Raw genomic sequence first — 17,633 nt, 5'->3', positions numbered from 1 at the left:
CTTTTATTGAGTGATGGTGATTCTACTCTCTCCCAAATAGTCTCTTTTATGCCTCGGCGGTGCCACTGTTTGTCTGTCTAAAATGATTGCATCCTCAATGCTTATCAAATTGACAATTTTCTTTGAGATGTAAATAAATAGCGGCATTTTTGGGCCTCGTTGGTGCTTGAACGCCTGTGTTGGTTAACTCTGGATTTTAGGGCTTGTTCGGTAAAAATCTTTGCCTGTACACGCATGTCCATATACAAGATTAGAAGATTTTTCTTTAGGTTGTTTGTCCACAATCATACGGGGTAACAAGAACCAATTTTCTGCAGAGGGTATTTCCTGGTTTAAATGAGACTGCAATCCCGTATGATTTCAGATGTTTCTTGACGCGTTTCGAGGTTTCGGTAGCGTTGCCCCTCGCCTTAGTAGATTCGGGTGGCCACAGTTTTTGAGTGACTTTTCAATGTGATCTTTCCCCGCTCCGGGATTAGTTCAGTTTCAATTATAATGGTATCCGCTCTATACTGGAGAGTTCAAATGACATGTAGCTTGTGTATGAGGGGATGGTGAGACCCGAATTGTAGATAGTGGTTTGTGTACATTTGGCAGAGCAATAGTACTCATAGAACTGCTTAATCTAGGCATTGGAGGTATTTCAACAGCACCCCAATTTAGTCGAAAACGGTAATTGAACTTTGCAGAGAGTTCAGAATACACAAACTATGGAGTTGTGGGCAAAATGGTAGCATTGTTATGTCATATATGTAAATTTACCCCCGCAAGGGGCAAAAATTAAATATGCTTTGATTTTGGTGAAAATTATCTCAAATTATAATCTTGTTGCAAGAAATCAGACACAGAATAGCTTGAACTATCTAGGGTGCTTTCTTATCCAGGTAAAATAACAATAGTCAAATGGACCGCATATAACTCAATTGCGGCTCAGTGGTTATTGTGCTATTTTGACATGTTTGATTTGTTATCAAGGTAACCGAATTATCCTACATAGTGCAAACTATTCTTTTAATGAATTGGAACAATTTTCATTTTCGCCCGCTGTGGAGCCAAAATTAGGCGGTACACCTACCTCTTTGCGTATAACTCCATGATTGAATGTGAATATTCAACGACATTTTCCCACCAAATTTTGGCGCCTCTTTTATGTTTTGAAAGGTCTTTTGGTAGATTATGCTTTTTGTGAAAATTACAACTTAGTTTAGTGTGGAATATTTTTCGCAAAATTCACAGACTGGTATGGAAGGGGTCTACATAAACCGCACGGTGTAAATATTAATTGGGGTGTGTTGGGAGATGGTGTAAAAGTAAAGTTTGACAGAAAATGTGCTTTCCATTAGTTTAGGAAATATCACCTCAAACCCCTATAAATTTGACAATAACAGAACAATGTTGCATAAAGTCCGAAATAGTTTCACCCACAAAGCTCAAATTCAGCCTACCGCTATTTTAGGTAAATTCGCTACATTATGAACGCCATAATGTAAACTCATGGAAAGCATATTTTCTATCAAACAATTATTTTACATCATCGTTTACACGCCAATTATTAATTAGCCTGTGCTGTTTATGCAGACCCCCTTCCAGACCAGTCTTGGAATTTTTTCAGCAAAAATATTCCATACTAAATGTCTTTATTTTAATTAATTAATTAATTAATTAATTAATTAATTAATTAATTAATTAATTAATTAATTAATTAATTAATTAATTAATTATTGCCGGTAGGCAAAGTGCTCGATTCGTAAAGAAGAGCGTTAGTAACGGTAATAAATGCAAACGCTAATAATGCAAAATTTAAATTATTTTGCTACTGGCAGTTTCATCCATCCATGATGGAATCATCAGGCAAAATATTAATTAATTAATTAATTAATTAATTAATTAATTAATTAATTAATTAATTAATTAATTAATTAATTAATTAATTAATTAATTAATAATTAATTAATAATTAGTTCAATTAATTAATTAACTTAATTTTATTTATTTATTACCGTTTATACTTACGCTCTTCTTTACGAATGAGCACTTTGCCTACCGGCACGTCAGCCTTATTCACTTTCTATAATTATTTAATTAATTAATATTAATTAATTAATTGATTAATTATTTAATTGATTGATTAATTGATTAATTGATTAATTGATTAATTGATTAATTGATTAATTGATTAATTGATTAATTGATTAATTGATTAATTAATTAATTCCGGTAGGCAAAGTGCTCGATTCGTAAAAAAGAGCGTAAGTATAAACGGTAATAATGCAAAATTTAAATTATTTTGCTACTGGCAGGTTCATCCATCCATGATGGAATTATCAGGCAAAAAATTAAAATGAAAAATGTTTTTTTAGACCAATCAAACCAGTAGGCCTATAGTGTACCCCCTTAAAGTTACACATGATGTTTTAATCATGGTAGGGGTGCACACGCAAGCTATCTCGCATCACTACCCCATTTGCATAACACTAACTGATCGATCTCACACTGACTTACGTAGTTTATAACAATTCCCTTCCAAACACGTAACGAAGTGAGTGAATTTATCAATAACTGCAATCCGGATGGAGCGGCTAGTTACAGCTATTTTAATATTTGACATTTTTGGGCAAAAATGGAAAAAAATCACGAAAAACACATATTTAACCCCAAATAACTCCTAAATGAGTAAAGTAAAACGTGGGAACTTTTTGGATATTAATTCAGACATATATTTACTCTTGATTTGTTATGTTTTTATGTTCTGCCCAAGAGTGGACTACGGAAGTGAAAGATAAATGCCCATGTCCCATAGTCTATAGTGGGTTTTAGCGGTTCTCGGATATAGTGTGTTTTAAATTATCGCAACTATATAGTAGGGCTAGCAGCGACGTCAGTTTGTTGCAGTAAATAAAATGTGTGGGACATGCCGTGATAGCAGTAGCACACACTGTGGAATGAAACACTCTTCATTGGAGTCGTTTAAATGCGGGTCGGGATGCATACGGCAGTGCATGCTATACACATCTTATCATTATTTCCCATGTGCTATATCCTTCCTGTGAAACTATGTAAAATAGTCAATAGTTTTTCATATACGTAGATATTCCTTATTTATTCATCAATTTTACGTGAAAAAAATGAACATTTTGCCCGACATTTTGACAATGTTGAAATGTTGAAACAGCAAACTAAGGGACGCACCATTAGATTCTCAGGGTGGGGGTAGGAAGTTTTTCAAAAAAAAACTTCACCCACTACATGAGCAAAAAAAAAAACTTTCCCCACCAACACTAAAAAAAAAAAAAAAAAAAACCTTCCCCCACCTAACTGTGTGTAATGCATGAAATTAAAAAAAAAAAAATTGCCGCTTCGGCGGTGAAAAAAAATCATCGCCGCCTTCGGCGGCGAAAAAATTTCTTCCCCGACCCTAACTTCCTACCCCCCCCCCCTGAGTATCAAATGGTGCGTCCCTAAGAATCAATTATCGATGGACTAAAGGTAAACAAGACTGCATAATACAAAAACGTTTAAATATTTACACACTGATTCTGGTCGACCATACATTTGCAAGCAAGTAACGCTAGCAGATGATCAGATTTAAAAAATAACCAGGTACCTGAATATAAACCGGGATTGGAGAAATAGCCACTTGCACACCGGATAAATCGTGACCTGAGTCAAATCGTGACCTGAGTCACCTGACAGAAGTCACACGGAATATTGGCCTGGTGTGTACGAAAGCCGAGTGAGAGAAGGAAAGGCATCGCTATGTTACAACAAATATGTCTCGCCATGCTATTTTTAGTAGTGTGCAATGGTAATGCAAGTAATCCTACCGTTACAGTAGATCAGGGGCAAATCATTGGAAAACGATTACAATTCCGAGCCCAAGATACTGACTTTGATGTGGATGCCTACTTAGGTATTCCTTACGCTGAAGCACCTGTAGGTCCATTGAGATTCAAGCCACCTGTACCTAAGGAATGGCAGGGGGAACTCAACGCACACGAGTACGGGAACAGCTGCCCACAACCGGCATGGCCTGACCTGCATTGGTTTACCTTGGGAAAGACGAGTGAGGATTGTCTTATCTTGAACGTGTATGTTCCGGTACCTGTGGTATGTACATGTACACTTAAACACCAACAGCAGCGACTATTTAGGGATGGTGCAATATTTATGTGTACCCCCGGGGTGGTGAATTCTCAAAGTGGTCTACCAAAAATCGCTTGCCCCCCCCTTTGGCCGTGCCCAAAAATCTTTCCCCCCTTTTGATGTGCCAAAAAACCTTCTTCCCCCCTTTTGACGTGCCCAAAAACAATTTGCCCCGCCCTTTATGCACTAAGATTTTGGGGAACCCGAATTTAAAACCTTAAATTGTCTTTTCATACAATGCGAGCGCAGCGAGCAGGAAATTTTGCATATTTCAACGTGTTCCTAATGTTTTCCTACACCTATTTAGGGCGTCATAAAGAAACGGTGCCCAAAATATCTGTGCCAAAAATCGCTTGCCCCCCCTTTCGACCTGCCAAAAAATCGCTTGACCACCCCCCCCCCAAAAGGAGCAAAATCTGCTTTGTTTTGTGTCAACCAATTTAGTATCACATGAACCAGCATTGTTTGTAATAGTGTATTTGAAAGAAATACATGTTGTCAGGTATTATTCGTTTACATGGATTTCAATTATATATCTTCTGCTTTTTACATTTAGTGGAGATCATATTTTGTATCTATTCCTAAAGCTTACACATAGCTAGCTATTTAATATCCATGTTCGGGGCCATAGCGGGGCACATTAAGGTGGCCGAATTAGCTAATGCAACAATTTAGATTTTCTTTCAATTTGCTTGATTTTCAGAGGGTTCTACCTTCAATGAGTTCTACCTTCAATGTTCAAGTAAAATATTCCTTGCCCATTCCTTGTCATTTTGGGCAAGTACTGACAACCAATATACATGATCACACTCTTTCAAATGTTTAGACTTAATATATTTCTATATAACAACATTGGTTTTTAGTTGAGATGAAACCACTGTATCAACGTTGCATATACGGCACGACACACAAAGACCAAAAGTATTGCAACATTGCTGAAATAGAAGAATTGTAAGTTGAACATTCTTCCAATCATAGTATTCTTTCGATTTTACATTACGCGTATTATACGGCAAAGTTCTTTGCGTGATATAATTAAGACCACTAAGATCAGCATAATCAATTGGATGGAAGGTTTCACCTACGGTGACATGCTCGTTTTCCAGTGCTTACAATATCAGTAGCAGAATGATGGAACTCCGTTTGAACACAGACAGAAACTGTCCAGGTGTCTTTAGAATGGTCGCCAAATGGTTTAATTGTCACGTATCATGAAATTGGTTGCGGAAGAAGATTGCACAGAAGTGATGCTTTGATAGCAGGGTCGGAAGACTCAGCAGGTATTTCAATTGCAATAATGACGGTCACGTGGTTACTCCATATTAAGGGACATAATGACATTTAAACACGTAATGAACACACAAAGCAATCCAGGGTCATCCGATGATCGGGTCACGTGACCTTTCTTTCCTCTGCTCTCTTGTTGAATATTCAATCAAAAAGATTGAATTTTCAATTAGGGGACAAATCGTCATTTGAATTTTGAATGTTCAAACTTTCTTATCAATCAAAGTATCAAATCCTTTCCAATTGAAAAAAAAGAAGAAAATATTCACTCTAAAAATGTTTGAATCTCATTCTAAACATATGCAACACATGCCATTTGGCAGTACGTAACACATGATTGGATATTTTTCAATCTATTTAGATTGATTCCTATCATCAATCGTTAAAAGATTGAAATATGTCAATCGGCCAATTTATGAGTATGAGTTTGCCTGACCTTGAAGGACCTTCGTCGTCAAGGTTGTTGATTTCTTCAATCTGATACATCCGTCAAATTATTGGTTCTCCACCATTTTCCTACATGATACGTTGCAGAAACTGATGAAACAATATGCCTATTTTAGGTTGCCATTTTGGGACTAAAGTTTCTTCATCTCTACGTTCAAACGTATTTCCGTTCTTCCGCTTTTGCAAGCGCTAGGATACGCGCATGATGTCACCACAGTGGACACCTTCAATCTCATTGATTAACCTATATCTCAATGTTTTATGCAAAGAACATTGATATACGTAATGTGCTATTGGGTGAATGCTCAACTACTAACAACTACTATAAACTGTTAGCTGAATTCTTCTTTTGCAACAATGTTACAATAATTTTGGCCCACCATAAATCCAATAACTTTAAAATTGACGTTCAATGCAATGTACTGGACAAAGTAAGTACATGAAGTACGTATTATTGCAATATATCGAAACAATGTTGTTACGAGTCGTACTGACTCAAGGCCAAAATCACCTTTTACCCAAATTCACACGAATGCACAACACAAATACACTATTTGATTAAGCTAACAAAATCGAAGTCTTTAATTGAAAGTAAAATATGATTGGTACAATACATGACAACAAATGCACATACAAAATAATCACACAATCACAAGCAACTGCTCAGTACTTAACCAACAGTCTTCTTCTAGGTGATCATACAGTTCTTGCAATGTTTTGGACGGCTGATGCATATATCCTTATTTACTTGTCCTGCGAAAATCAGCGAAGTCCATTGTACACTTGCATTTATATCCTTGCGTATAAAATCCTCACACTAAAATGGTACTGCTTTCTCCCAAACACTTCTCCTTGCGCTGCTTTCTCCAAACGCTTATCTCCACTCTTTCTCCAGGAAACATGCTTCTTTCTGCACTGTTCCACTGTATTTGACAGATGTGTTGTTTTATAAACCATACTCCAGCAAGTCGACAGACGAAATTTAACCTTTGATGAGGAGTAGCACATTCGTGTACTCAAAAATCTCCTTCGTTGCTGTATTAAAATAGCACATTATTGGCTATGTAAACTGGTTAAAATGTACCTCCTTTTGAAGCACAATGACGACCAACACGTAGAGTTTACAACCGCACACGATATTCTACAAAGAACAAACTCGAGCTTCCACCTTTTTATACTCCAGAAAACCCAAAATCTATTAAAAGATTCATTCTGTCATATTACAACACTTCCTGTGGGTATTTCCCCGCGATATGGACACAGTTAACACTAAGCAATGCACTGAAAATTTTAAAGAGCAGGGGGTTTCCACACAATCCAAAATAAGATATGATTCAATTTCTTTTGATCACTTGATGGATGATAGGGAATTCCCCTAAATCTCATCACTCATGAAATAACTCTAAACAAAGATAAATAATCAAATTAAATTACGCAGATCACATCACAATGTACAGCACAGAACGTCAGTCCAGTATTCATGGTGTTGCTTTGTCATGTATCAGTTATTTTACTCGATTCATTCACTTGTGTTTCTAGCGTCCCAACAGAGCAGTGTTGTTATGGATTCACGGGGGAGCGTACTCAATGGGAGCCGGAAGTTTTGAAGACTTTGAAACATATCCAATTGCCAGCTTAGGTGACGTCATCTTGGTTTCTATCAACTACAGATTAGGTGTTTTTGGATTTCTTGCTACAGGTATGTGGCCTGATATATGTGTATGTTATTAGTTATCAGTTATCACACGAGTTGGGCGAGCCCAACGAGTGTGACAAATGTAAAGAAAGTATAGCCTACTTTGTAATACAAAAGTGAGGGACACAAACCAAAATAATGTGAAAAGTTCAATTGCACCAAAGCAAACTTTGGGTTTACAAAACATCAGGATAAGATTTCAGGTAGATATTTTATGTTTTAATGACTCTTGTGCATATTACAAGAAAGATGACATGTATGAAGATATAATGATAAGAATTTGGGTTGTGAAGGAAGGTTTCTTTAAGACAAAATATCTTCATCGAACATATTTTGAATTGTGTACCTTTATTGACTCTGCAAATATTGCTTATTAATTATTGACTCTACGTGTACTTCTAGGTGATGAAGTGGTACCAGGTAATATGGGAATGTTGGATCAGTTGGAAGCGATGAAATGGGTTCAGAAGAATATTAAAGGTATGTATTAACCAGCTGTTTTTCATGTTTTTCTAGATTTTAGGATGTAGATATTCAAAAGTTAAGAAATGTTGCATCATCTAATGTCGAGAAAACGCAAAGGGATTTAAAAAACGGAGAAGGAAACGTTCATCACTTTTAGTCTCCGGGGATTTAGGTCGGCGGTACTATAATTGCAATATTGGTTTAGTGCTCTGGTAAATAGTTATAGTATTCTGTTCTTTAACAGAAACCTGATAAATATATAAATAATCTGTTAAAAATCTGAACATGGCAAGCATCTTTAGTTATATAGAGGTGTAATTAAGACACACACCTAATTAACAGAATGTTCTTCTTGCCAAAACCAAATATAGGGTCCACAACTTATAAGTTCCCCCCAATACTTTTTAGAATAAGTCAAAAAATATTTTAAGAAATGTTAAAATGTAAAAACATATGTATAGCCCTATTTGTTTTACACACGTGGCCCAATTTTGAGTGTCACACGTCATTGCGTTTAGCCACATAATTGTTAATTGTGTAAGAAAATATGCCGTTTTAAAAGTTGCACCTGAGTCCATAGCAGTCAGGTTTTCTTGAACAAACACATGAATAGACCTGGCCTACTGTATTGTTTGAGAGCCGACTCCTATGGACTAAGATGCAACTTTTAACACTGTTTAAAACGGTCTCTTTTTTACATAATGAACCATTGTGACTGAACGCAATGACGTGTGACGGTATAATTTGTGTAAAACAAATACGGCTACCCATACCTTTTTACACGTTTGCATTTTGTCAAATATTTGTTGATTTATTATAAAAAGTATTTAGGGGGAACTTGTGGACCCTATTTATTTTACTGACCTGACAGTTTCGGCCACCTTGGTCGAAGGCCATCATCGGAGTGATGGTACTTGATCCTTCCTTCTGGTTGATTGGCCACCAACGGAGGGCGCACTAGCGCCCAAAAGTGGATCGTATACGTGATTAAGAAAATGGGGCCCCTTGAGAAATGGTTGAGAAATATATTGGGCGACTTTTAAGTTATTTGACCAACAATTTGGCCTGAAATTTGTTGGCAACCCTGGTCTTTGATGACTCATCTGCCATTTTCCGGGTGACGTGATGTTTGTCATTTAAAAAAACAACAGTTTATTAATTTGCAAATTTCAAGTAAAATTACAAAATGCAAAGCCTGGTACTAGTTAATATTATTGCAAAGTAAAACCAGCTAAATCCAACCTTGACACACGCGCATTTTCATTAAAATTAATTTATTCTTGTAGAATATGAATATCTTACTTACTTACTTACTTACTTACTTACTTACTTGCTTGCTTGCTTGCTTGCTTGCTTGCTTGCTTGCTTGCTTGCTTGCTTGCTTGCTTGCTTACTTGCTTGCTTACTTGCTTACAACCCGGGCAAACAACGTCGTACGCCAATCCCAATGTATGTGCCTTGGGCTCACACAAGGAGCCACTATGCGGACTGAGCATCATAAGCTATCATAAACATGATAAATGACTAACGTATAGTTTCGTATGCCTATACCAGTGCTTCATGATCATTCATGTTCTACAAGTTACCAAAATATGTTTCATTTATATTTGCAGCTTTTGGTGGCGACCCTAACAGAGTAACAATATTCGGTGAGAGTGCTGGTTCAAGTAGTGTAAGCTTACATACACTGTCACCCTTAAGTAAAGGGTTATTTTCAGGAGCCATTATGCAGGTGAGTTGCCGCCGACATGAACCGTGTTTGTATATGTGTTTTTGGAATGGTGTATCGGGGCGACTGGGGTGGGTGACCGTGATGATATTGATAACGTTGATTATTTTGAGACGATATCCAGGGACAGGCATGTCTACCCAGCAAACACAAAAACGTTTTAAAAACATTTTAAATAAGTTATATTTTGGCTTTTGGTTTAGGTAAAAACGTTTTAATAACATTAAAATGTCGGGCTATATAAAGGTCATGATAACGTTTTAAAACGTTTTGTATGAAAACACACTACAACAATATTTTTAAATGTTTTCAAAAAATTTTATTGTAAACTATTTTTGCAAACATTTTTGCTAAATATTGTGTCAATACTTAAATAACATTATGTTAAAATATTTGAACCCAGCAAACACAGAAATGTTCTTAACATGTTTTTTTTTTCAAAACCTTTTAATAACATTTAAATGTCGGGTTATATAAAGGTCATGAAAACGTTTTTAAAACGTTATTGAAAATATTTTGGGCAAACATTTTTCGCAAAATATTTTTCAACCCCAAAATAACATATCAAGTTTTCAAGAATGTTTTTGGAATGTTATTAAAACGTTTTTATACCCTTTATATAACCCGACTTTTAAACGTTTTCTGTAAAACATTTTTGTTTTCTTTGCAGTAGATTATCAAAACATGTTTTTAAGGTTATGAAAACGTTTTATACTCTTAATATACCCTTTATATAACCCGACATTTAAACGTTTTCTGACAACCTTTTATAACTTTTTGCGAATGATGTCGAAAACGTTTTGTGTTTGCTGGGTACCTTGCTGTTTACCTTCCAAATTCAATATGACCGCTGCATGCACTTTCTGATTTCGGTTCCGACACTCATTATAAGCCTTTTCGATGCGGACACAAAAGGAGGGCAGTGTTCAAAGTGGGTAAAACCTGGAAATACAAAAGACTTACCCATTTCGTGTAGCGCCATCCTATTGTGTTTGCCTTAAATCGAAAAGGCTTATAGGCCTACATGTCTGTGCCCAGGAAAGCTCATACGCAATGTTGTTACGTAGCGGTAGTCATGTTCACTCGGTTTTTATTTTTTAAAATTTTTGGCATGTATGAAGATAACATATTCAATCAATATTAATTGTGATATTTTGGCCTAAATACATTTGTTTAGCAAGATACGGCTTTCGAAGGGAGTGGATACGTGCAGTTGGCCTATACCTTGAGTGTGTAATTTAATATTACATAGTCAATTCATACCACACGGGTGAATGGGAGATGTCCTCCAACTTTTTCTAATGTTTTCTCAGCGGAAATTCTTTACCCTCGTGGAGACCAAACTTATTATTTTGACCTTGATGTCTATAATTCAAGAACTGTATATTTTACCCAGATTCGCCCAATTTTAAAATGTGAGCGCTACTTTTCCACTACTTCGGGATTTTCTTCTTTTTGTTATGTTGTTCAGGAGGTTAGAGACACTAGCAAGCAAAAATATTGGTGTTCCAAATTTGTCCAGGTATACCTATTATTTTAATCAAAATTACTAGTCTATAGCGCTGCGAATGGAACACGTAACGTCTGTAGCGTGTGGTGTGTGTCGTGTGTGGGTGGGGGTATCTTTAGTGTTAACCATTCGACCTGTAACTCACATTTAAACGCAAGACTTTCACAATGTCTTTCACATTAGAGTGGAGTTGCAACTTCAACATGGGCGGTCTTAGAGGACAAGACACATATTCCAAAGGGTGCATTCGGCATTGGTAAGCTCGTTGGATGTGAAAAGGAGGACACCAAACAGCTTGTAGACTGCCTCGTTGATGTACCTACTGATGACCTTCTTAATGCCTCGCAAAGGGTAAGTTTTAGTTAATTTGTCAATGTGAGGAAACTGAAAACACATCCGCGTCACATGAATGTGCAGTAGCAACTTTCAACATGGAGTCTTTCGGGGCAAATTGTGATATAAAATTGGATCGATTGAGCCCATATTATTGGTCGAGCTAGGAGTTTTAAGATTGTAAAACTAATACCGAGACCAATAGATATTTGGCGCAAAGCATCCAATTTAATCATTATTATGTTTTGAATCCAATATTTTCACACACTTGGATTCATCAAAGCATAATGATGTGCAAAATGGGGTCTTTCGGGGGAATATTTTGCGGGCAGATGCTAAAAACTTGGGGTCCATCGAGGTAAGATCCTAAAAATGGGGTCTCTATCGGGGGCAGATGCTAAAAAACGAAGGTCGAGGGAAGATCCTATAAAAACTGTATTCGTTCGGTATTTTGGGGGCAGCTGTTGTATTAAAAACTGTAAAGATTTTTCCACAAAAAGAGTATCGGGAGCAAAATTGGCCTATTTGAGGGGAGCATGAAACAAGAAAAATATGGGATCGGGGGAAGGGGGCCTTAGGGGAACACGGAAAATAATAATGGGCTCTTTTGATACTCTTTCGCACATCTTCTTGTTATTGAGTGCCCCATCCCTCCCGGGGACACGCCTTCGAGTCTATACTTGACTAATGCTTCTCCTTCTCTCCTTCTCTTAGATCCTCTCCCTATCGTTTATTTTCATAACACACGTGATAACATGGGTTGTTTTTCTTTTTCAGATGATGGAAGTGTTTCCTGAAGACCCGGAAGCGTTTCCATTTGCACCCGTTTATGATGATCACTTTATTCCCGACCGTCCAGATACACTTATTAAAAAACGCTCCTTTAATCATGTCAATATTATGGCTGGCTACAATGCCGATGAAGGAACAACGGAATTCGCCTTTTTTTACCCAGATGCAATTGAGAAACCACACATCAACGTCACCGAATACGAATCTTACATGGCAGCATCAAAATTGAATTTAACTCCACTGCAGAACGATGCACTAGAATTGGTTTATTTCGACAATGATATGTTAACTGATCCAAATCCCAATTATTTTGACGCCTATGTTAGGATTTTGCAAGACTATTCCTTTGCATGCTCCACAGATACGTACCTTCGTGGCGCAGCTGAGGCGGACGCTGGTTCTGTTTACGCGTATTACTTTAACCATCATCCTTCTAAATCGATTATCAATACACCATGGAGTGGCGCTTGTCACGCCGATGACTTGGTTTTCTTTGGAATTCATTTTACTCCCAATGACTTTAATCTGACTGATGTTGAGGTTGAGATGACTTTGAAGATGATACAATACTGGACAAATTTTGCCAAAACTGGGTAGGGTTTGTTGTTATTTTTCTTATTTGTCTTGTATCCTATTTTCGTATGTTGTTACTCTTTGTTATTGTATAAAGTCTAAAGATGTATGTTTTTTAAATTTTGTTTTTATTAAGGTTTCTCATTTAATACCATTAGTGCCAGGCATGAGCACTGCCGATTTAAATTATATTAACAACCATTTTATCTAATGACATGGGTTTTGTCTACAGACTGTGACAATTAAAATTATACAATTGCAATTTCGCAATAAAAGAGATCATGCCAACAATGTTATATGCAGTGGAATTAGTGACATCTTAGTTAACAGAAAAACTTAACTTGGTTTCTTTACTAGTTCAGGCTCAAATGGTATGCTCAATTAACTAAATCGTCCAGAAAACGAGTTGGGTCACTTTTGACATTTTTGCGCAAATCGACTTTCATGATTAGCAATTGCATTTTTGCTTTCCCGAAAAAAACTTGATAAAAGGAGTCATTGCGTAAATGTGATATGCAGTAGAATTTGTAATATTTTGGCAAACAAAAAAACATCAATTGGTGTCTTTCCTAATTCAGGTTCAAACGCTATACCCGATTTTACTTAATGGCCCGAGTTCGACCACTTTTTGCCACTTTCGCACGTTAAGTTTGAACCGCGTAAAATGAATGCTCATGCTTATCGTCAAAAATTTCAGAACAAAATCAAAGATTTTTTCATGTTTTTCTTTCACTTAAATAAATAGTATGATATTTATTTCAAAATCATAAATCAAAATACACTTCACATGCCCCATTGTTTAAAATAACCTTTTGCTACACAAAGACACGAAATTGGCCCAATCAGTTTTAGGACTACTTTACACAATTGGCCATATCTTCGCTTGTCGACCACTGATTTTATTGAAACACAGCTTATGTAGTAGCTTAAGAAATTAACTTGACGACTAAGTAATTCAATACAATCAATAAGGGACACGTTTGCCTAATACTATTTTCTAAATTGTATACATTTTTTGTTACAACCTGTACATATGAATTGCAGGAATCCCAACATTGGCACTGAGAATGAGGAAGCTTCCAGTCCTGCAGCAAAGTTGTTAGAATGGCCACAATTCACTCTTGATAAAAGAATGTACAAGGAACTGTCACCATCCATGAATAATATACCAGATCCGTCAGGAATATCATGTAAACTATGGAACGATTATTTTCCCAAATTGGATGCAGCCCTAGGTAAGTGTGCTAATAATTATTTTGCTTCTGATGAACGTGTACGTATAATGTGTGGGTTGGAGTTAGGTGTCGTGCGTGGGTGTGGGAAAGTCACCCATGCATGAAACTTCGCCTTCCAACTGGCGCGGTGATGGGGACAACCGAAGTCTTATAAACAGTCCCAGGAATAAAATACGTACAAATTATGTAAAATGCACTGTGTGTAAAATGTGAGTAAATCTCCAAACATACCAGGTTAGGAGCTGTTAGGCAGGCAAAATGAAAAAGATATCCCTGTTTGTAATAGTATAATTAACTAGATTTCGCGGTTCTCGGGTCGGGCAGTTCTTGCAATAGGCCTATCTCTAATTGCCCAAAACCCGTTACCAATGTTCCTGCCCTGACCTTTTTAACTACTATGATATAGGCCTAGCGCCTAGGCCTACGTCTTCCAAGGAGGATCCCGAAAATACCCCAAAATTAGTAAACGCAATAACGCCTAATATAACGGGTTATAATACCTTACCTTAACTGATTATTTTAATGTTAACCATTGTGGATGACCAGCCCTAGGTTAGTGTGCTAATAATTATTTTGCTTGCCTTGTGGTGGATGTGTACGTAAGTGTGTGGGTACGGGTTGTGGTGTCTTGTGTGGGTGGGGTGTTTCGGCACATGTCAAAAACCGTCTAAAAACAGATCAATTGTTAAATGCGCTTGTCAAATCGGGCGCACTCTTTCAAAGTACGCCATTTTTCTGATCTCTAATATTTATATAATATTGGATGGTTTTGAGTGTGATGCGAGAATATCACTGTGCGAGAATATATTGTATGAGATGAGAAAAGTATGAGAAAAAAATGCACGAGTCGAAGACGAGTGAAACATTTTTGAACCGAGTATGATATATTCATGTATACATACGAAAATAAGCCATTGAATGTTATTATTTATATTTTTTACCAAGCCCATGAAATGGCATAACCGAGGCCTATGACCTAACTCAGTGCAAATGTGATGACGATGATCGATGATGTATTCGCGCGGCTGTTGCGCACATCTGCATTAGGCCTATACAATATTGTTTAAATATTGAATTCATCCGCGTACTTCGAAGACGTAAATCGATACGTGGATTTTATTGTACCACTCGGAAGGGAATAGGTACACCACCTTCACAAAGAAAATGTTCCTTCAATTCCAGGTTTACCTTCTACAAACATCTGGAATTCAACAAAACCATTTCTGGAATATGCTGTTAATCCCGTTGTATGCACATGATATTATTTTTCTAATCAATCACTGTTTTCATCCTGTTGCAGCTGACAAACAACAAGAATGTAAATCTCACTGGAGTAAAGAAGGAAAGGAATCGTGCAGTGGAGAGGCAACACCGTGATGAGCATGGAGTGTGATGGATAATAATAATAATAATAATAATAATAATAATAATAATAATAATAATAATAATAATAATAATAATAATAATAATAATAATAATAATAATAATAATAATACAATATTGTAATAATAATAATAATAATAATAATAATAATAATAATAATAATAATAATAATAATAATAATAATAATAATAATAATAATAACAATAAAAATAAAATATGACATTAAACTCTTTTAAACATTCAACTGGACTCAGAGAGACTTGAGAGGATACGGCATCCATCTGGCGGCGGCGATTGGTCATTAACCAGTGACAAGATGGTGTTGCCAAAGGTCGTTAAAGTTGAGTTAAACGTCTTAGGAATGTTTTTGATTACATAATTGTAAGACCTGTAAAATTGTGGCGAAGGCCGCCTCTCCTGTAGAGTGAAGATTGTTCGTTCTTGGCATACCGTAAATTGCTTCAATTGACTCCCCTTTCGTACCACCTAGTACCTGCGCTCCCTGTCTAGAATCGTCTTTGTTGTCGAATGTTCACATTTTCTCAAGCAATATTTTACGCCATCTCCCGACACACCCCAATTAATATTTAGCCCGTGCGGTTTATACCGACCCCTTTCAGACCCTTCTTGGAATTTTGCGAAAAAATAGTCCATACTAAATGTCAAGTCTGTATATTCCAAGGTTTTTAATATTATATCATTATGCTATTTGAATATGTGTCCAATAAAAGACAATAATACGATTATCTTTTGTTATTTATGTGCATCTGATTTACTATAATTCCTTAGTAAGGGTAAACAAAAATATATGGGGGAAAACTGACACGAGTACACTAAAATGGTTTAAATGTACTTTGTAGGTAGAAATATTTTAAAATACATGTAGCAATCCATGGAACATACGAGGGTCATCCAATAAGTTCTACCTCCTCTCATATAACTTTGGTCCTGTACATATGGTAGCTTCTTCAAACTTAACATGATTATACAATGGACTATCATCTACAAATGAGGGCAAATGCATATTGATACCTTTTTACAATCGTAAAACCTTTACATGAAAATATGCGTGCATTCCTCCTACGAGATTAGCTCGATGCAAGTATTATGATTATGCTAACAGATTATAACTGAGACAATATCATGTGTAACAAAACAGCAAGATGACCAGTAATAAAAACTCATTTTAGCGTCAACACCAGTCTAAGGTGGGGGTAAAATTTCCTAACGGCGTGCTAAAACGTGTTTGCTCTCTCTCGGCCTCCAAACAATCGTCCCCCCTTCTCGGTCTGCCAAAAATCTTTGCCACCCCCCCCTTGCACATGCCACAAATTTGGGGTTTTTGGTTTAGATAATTATGGGGCAAGCAATTATGGGGCAAGCACACTCGAATTGTATTTCGACAATATTGCTTGCCCCCCCTCGTTTTTATTCTTGCCACCCCTCTTGTCACTGATATTACCAGCCGGTCTCGGTCTTAATGTTGGTCTCGGTTTGTCAACATCATCATGATGTATGCGGAAACTGAAAGGAAACGCGCTTGAATGTTGCATAAAGAATGTTCGACGACCTATAAGCATGATGATAAGTAAACACAGTCCTGATAAAGGCCGTTGATATTTAGTTTCTTATACTGGCCGGGGGGCACTCGAATATGAAAGTAACGTACTGTGTCTACCGGAGTACAACTAGCTCGATATGCAAGTATTATGCAACTAGGGGACTATCGGTGGCGATTTTTGCCGAAAAAGGGGTATTCAGTGGTGAAATGCTAAAAATTGGGCGTCATTAACCGTGAAAAAGTAACTTTTTGGACACAAATTTGCAGTTAAATGGCTACAAAAATGTAAAATTTGTTCAAAATGCGTGAGAAGCGCACAAAAATTTGCACAAATTGCAGCTTTTGGGTAAAGCTGATGAAAAAGGGGGTCATTGAGTGGCATAATTGAAAAAAGGGGGGTCATTGGGTGTAAGCTGATGAAAAAGGGGATCATTGGGTGGCAGATTTGCCTCAAAAATGGGGTCTACAGGCACATGACG

At 36.7% G+C, this 17,633-nt stretch overlaps 1 protein-coding gene across 1 annotated transcript; it reads left to right on the top strand.

Moving 5' to 3' along the window:
• Positions 1-3,514: 3,514 nt before the first annotated feature.
• LOC140155501 (acetylcholinesterase-like) lies at positions 3,515-15,687 on the top strand. Its single transcript, XM_072178367.1, has 8 exons — positions 3,515-4,107; positions 7,417-7,576; positions 7,976-8,053; positions 9,652-9,770; positions 11,461-11,628; positions 12,388-12,995; positions 14,020-14,210; positions 15,511-15,687. Exons 1-8 carry the CDS (start codon positions 3,757-3,759, stop codon positions 15,585-15,587), a joined length of 1,752 nt encoding a protein of 583 aa, XP_072034468.1. The 5' UTR covers positions 3,515-3,756; the 3' UTR covers positions 15,588-15,687.
• Positions 15,688-17,633: the final 1,946 nt, after the last annotated feature.

Source organism: Amphiura filiformis, chromosome 1 (genome assembly GCF_039555335.1).
Source record: "Amphiura filiformis chromosome 1, Afil_fr2py, whole genome shotgun sequence".
NCBI classification, from domain to species: Eukaryota; Metazoa; Echinodermata; class Ophiuroidea; order Amphilepidida; family Amphiuridae; genus Amphiura; species Amphiura filiformis.
This window is presented reverse-complemented; position numbering and strand designations above follow the sequence as displayed.

Bases quoted from the DNA above. Each gene is read 5' to 3' on its own strand.
- LOC140155501 (XM_072178367.1), top strand. From the start codon at position 3,757: ATGTTACAACAAATATGTCTCGCCATGCTATTTTTAGTAGTGTGCAAT. The intron at 11,629-12,387 runs GTAAGTTTTAGT...TTTCTTTTTCAG, and splicing joins TTCTTAATGCCTCGCAAAGG to ATGATGGAAGTGTTTCCTGA. The intron at 12,996-14,019 runs GTAGGGTTTGTT...TATGAATTGCAG, and splicing joins ACAAATTTTGCCAAAACTGG to GAATCCCAACATTGGCACTG.